A 2,913-nucleotide genomic window follows, 5' to 3' on the forward strand; every position below is an offset into this window, starting at 1 on the left:
TTCCTCTCTCCTTTTCTCTCTTCCTCCTTCCCTCTCTACCTTCTCCCTCCCTCTACTCCCTCCCTCTTTTCCTCTCTCCCTCCATCCCTCTGCCTCCTTTCCTCTCTCCCTCCTTCCCTCTCTCCCCCTCTTTTCCTCTCCCTCCGTCTCTCCATCTCCTCCCCTTTTTCTTTCCCTCTCTCTCTCCCTTTTCCTCTCTCTCCCTCTCCTTTTCTCTCTCCCCTCTCCCTCTCTTTTCCTCTCTCCCTCCTTCCCTCTCTCTTTCTCCTCTCTCCCCCTTTTCCTTTTCCTCCCCTCTCTCTCTCCCTCTTTTCCTCTCTCTCCCTCTCCTTTTCTCTCTCCCTCTCTCTTCCTCTCTCCCTCCTTCCCTCTCCCTCCCTCCCTCTCTTTTCCTTTCTCTCCCTCCCTCTCTCCCTCTCCTTTCCTCTCTCCCCCCTCCCTCTCTCTCCTTCCATCTCTGTCACTCTATTTTCCTCTCTCCCCCCTCTTTTCCTCTCTCTCTCTCCCTCCCTCTCTCCCTCTCTTTTCCTCTCTCTCCCTCTCTTTTCCTCTCTCTCTTCCTCTCTTTTCCTCTCTCTCCCTCCCTTGCTCTCTCCCCCACTCTCTCTTTCTCTCTGTCTCATCCTTGTGGATGAACCAAGTAGAATTCCAATGTTAGGACATATCCTTTGACATATCAATGTGTGTTTCTCTGCAGGTGGTGCATCACGATCCTTGTCGCGGTGGGGCAGGACAGTGGAACAGCCTATTCAGATTTAAGCACCTGGCAACTGGCAACTATTTGGCTGCTGAAGTAAGGAATACTATTACTAGAATACGTGAGAAAGATCAATGGCGGTGGTTTAGACAAGACAAACGTAAACTTCTTTTTCACCAGAGATTTCATGGGTGTTGGTTTGGGGCCAAGGAAGGAGGGATTGCCTTGTTTTTTGTTGTTCAGTCATTAAGTCAGGGCTAGGCAACCTTGGCTCTTTTATAACTCGTGGACTTCAACTCCCAGAATTCCTGAGCTCAGGAATTCTGGGAATTGAAGTCCATAAGTCATAAAAGAGCCAAGGTTGCCTACCCCTGCACTACGTTGTGTCCAACTCTTCATGACCCCGTGGACCACAGCATCCCAGGCCCCCCTGTCCTTCCCTGTCTCCTGGAGTTTGCCCAAATTCATGTTCATTGTGTCGATGACACTATTTAACCATTCTCTGCCGTCCCCTTCTCCTTTTGCCTTCCATCTTTCCCAACATCAGGGTCTTCGCCAAGGAATCCTCACTAATAATAATAATAATAATAATAATAATAATAATAATGATGATGATGATGATGATGATGATGATGATGATGATGATGATAAAGTTGTAAGGGACCTTGGAGGTCATCTAGTCCAACCCCCTGGGACCTTGGAGGTCATCTAGTCCAACCCCCTGGGACCTTGGAGGTCATCTAGTCCAACTTCTCATTAGGTGGCCAAAGTCTTTGAGCTTCAGCTTCCGTATCTTAATAATAATAATAATGATGATAAAGTTGGAAGGGACCTCGGAGGTCATCTAGTCCAACCTCCTGCTCAGGCAGGAAACCCTATTTGAAAGAGCAACCAATGGTTAAAAAAGAAGAAGAACTAAATTAGATGTATTGGTGTTTACATCTAACCGTTTGTTGCATTGCTCTCCTTCAGTGTCTAACAGGAAAAACAGCATCTTAACATGATTACATATGGGATATATAGCAATTCCTTTGAGACAAGAAAGACCCCCCCCCAAAAAAGGAAAGAGCAGTTTGTTTTTCTCTGAAGATGACAAATTATAGCATAACAGGAAAAAAAAAGATACAGATAATATCAGACTTTACAGGAAAAGCTGCGCATGAGGCCGGAGACAGAAGCTTGAGGTTATAAGGAGATGTAATCATAGAAAGAAAGAAAGAACGCGCCCATTAAAACCCAGAACCACTTTGTATCATTTCATGCATTGTTGTGACCCGTAGAATATTTCGTGAAATCAAATACAATGTGCATTTTAATCCTATGAGATTGATAAGGTTGGAGCATTTTAAACTGTGCGTTTGTTCTAGAGCATTTTTCTTCTCCTTTTAACATATCCAGCTAATCGGGTTTCAGTTCTTCCAGACTTCCAGGGAAATAAAAGAGACCATAAAAACCTCTCCTTTTTTTTTTTTTTTTAATTCCACCGCTGTAATAAATTCCAGAAATTTGTTCATCATGGCCATTTGATTAGTTCGTCATGGCCAGACACAGACCAGCTGTGTTAGTTGACTTTAGAAGTTGCTCCAAAATATGTTTGGCGTGTTGGAACGGATTTGATTTTGCAAGAAAAAAGGAACTACTAGAGCACTCTCGTTGTTTCTCCCGTCAAGTTCTTCTCACGACTTTCTTTTGCCGCAGACTTTATTCTTCCAACTCAGCTTTCTGGATGTGAGTTGGATTAGAAGAAAAACAGCTTACGAGAACTAAATGTGGTTGTACGCTCTTGATGTTCAAATGAGCTTATTTCCTTCTTGGAAAGCTGATTTAATAAGTAAACATTGTTGACTACTTTTCATCAGGCTCACCTGATACGCCAGTTGCGCCCCTTTCTGGATCGGGACGCCCTACGCACGGTCACTCAAGCCCTCGTTTCCCGCCTGGACTATTGCAACGCTCTCTACATGGGGCTCCCCTTGAGGTGCACCTGGAGGCTCCAGCTAGTTCAGAATGCGGCCGTGCGGGGGATTTTGGGGGCCTCTAGATGCTCCCATGTAACACCTCTCCTGCGCGAGCTGCACTGGCTGCCGGTGGCCTTCCGGGTGCGCTTCAAGGTGTTAGTAACAACTTTTAAAGTGCTCCATGGCAATGGACCTAGGTATTTGCAAGACCGCCTCCTACCAAATATCTCCCTTCGACCAGTCCGCTCCCACAGAGAG

At 45.8% G+C, this 2,913-nt stretch overlaps 1 protein-coding gene across 1 annotated transcript in view; it reads left to right on the top strand.

The window, feature by feature from the left end:
* ITPR2 (inositol 1,4,5-trisphosphate receptor type 2) overlaps positions 1-2,913 on the top strand; it is a gene marked incomplete at both ends in the record, with an annotated part of 125,169 nt that overhangs the window by 21,117 nt on the left and 101,139 nt on the right. The window contains one exon of the mRNA XM_029286076.1: positions 698-793. Within this exon, the coding sequence (XP_029141909.1) occupies positions 698-793 (96 nt within the window). The remainder of the gene's footprint in view (positions 1-697; positions 794-2,913) is intronic.

The sequence above is a fragment of the Protobothrops mucrosquamatus genome, unplaced genomic scaffold, assembly GCF_001527695.2.
Source record: "Protobothrops mucrosquamatus isolate PMUCROS unplaced genomic scaffold, P.Mucros_1.0 scaffold2818, whole genome shotgun sequence".
Classification (NCBI taxonomy): domain Eukaryota; kingdom Metazoa; phylum Chordata; class Lepidosauria; order Squamata; family Viperidae; genus Protobothrops; species Protobothrops mucrosquamatus.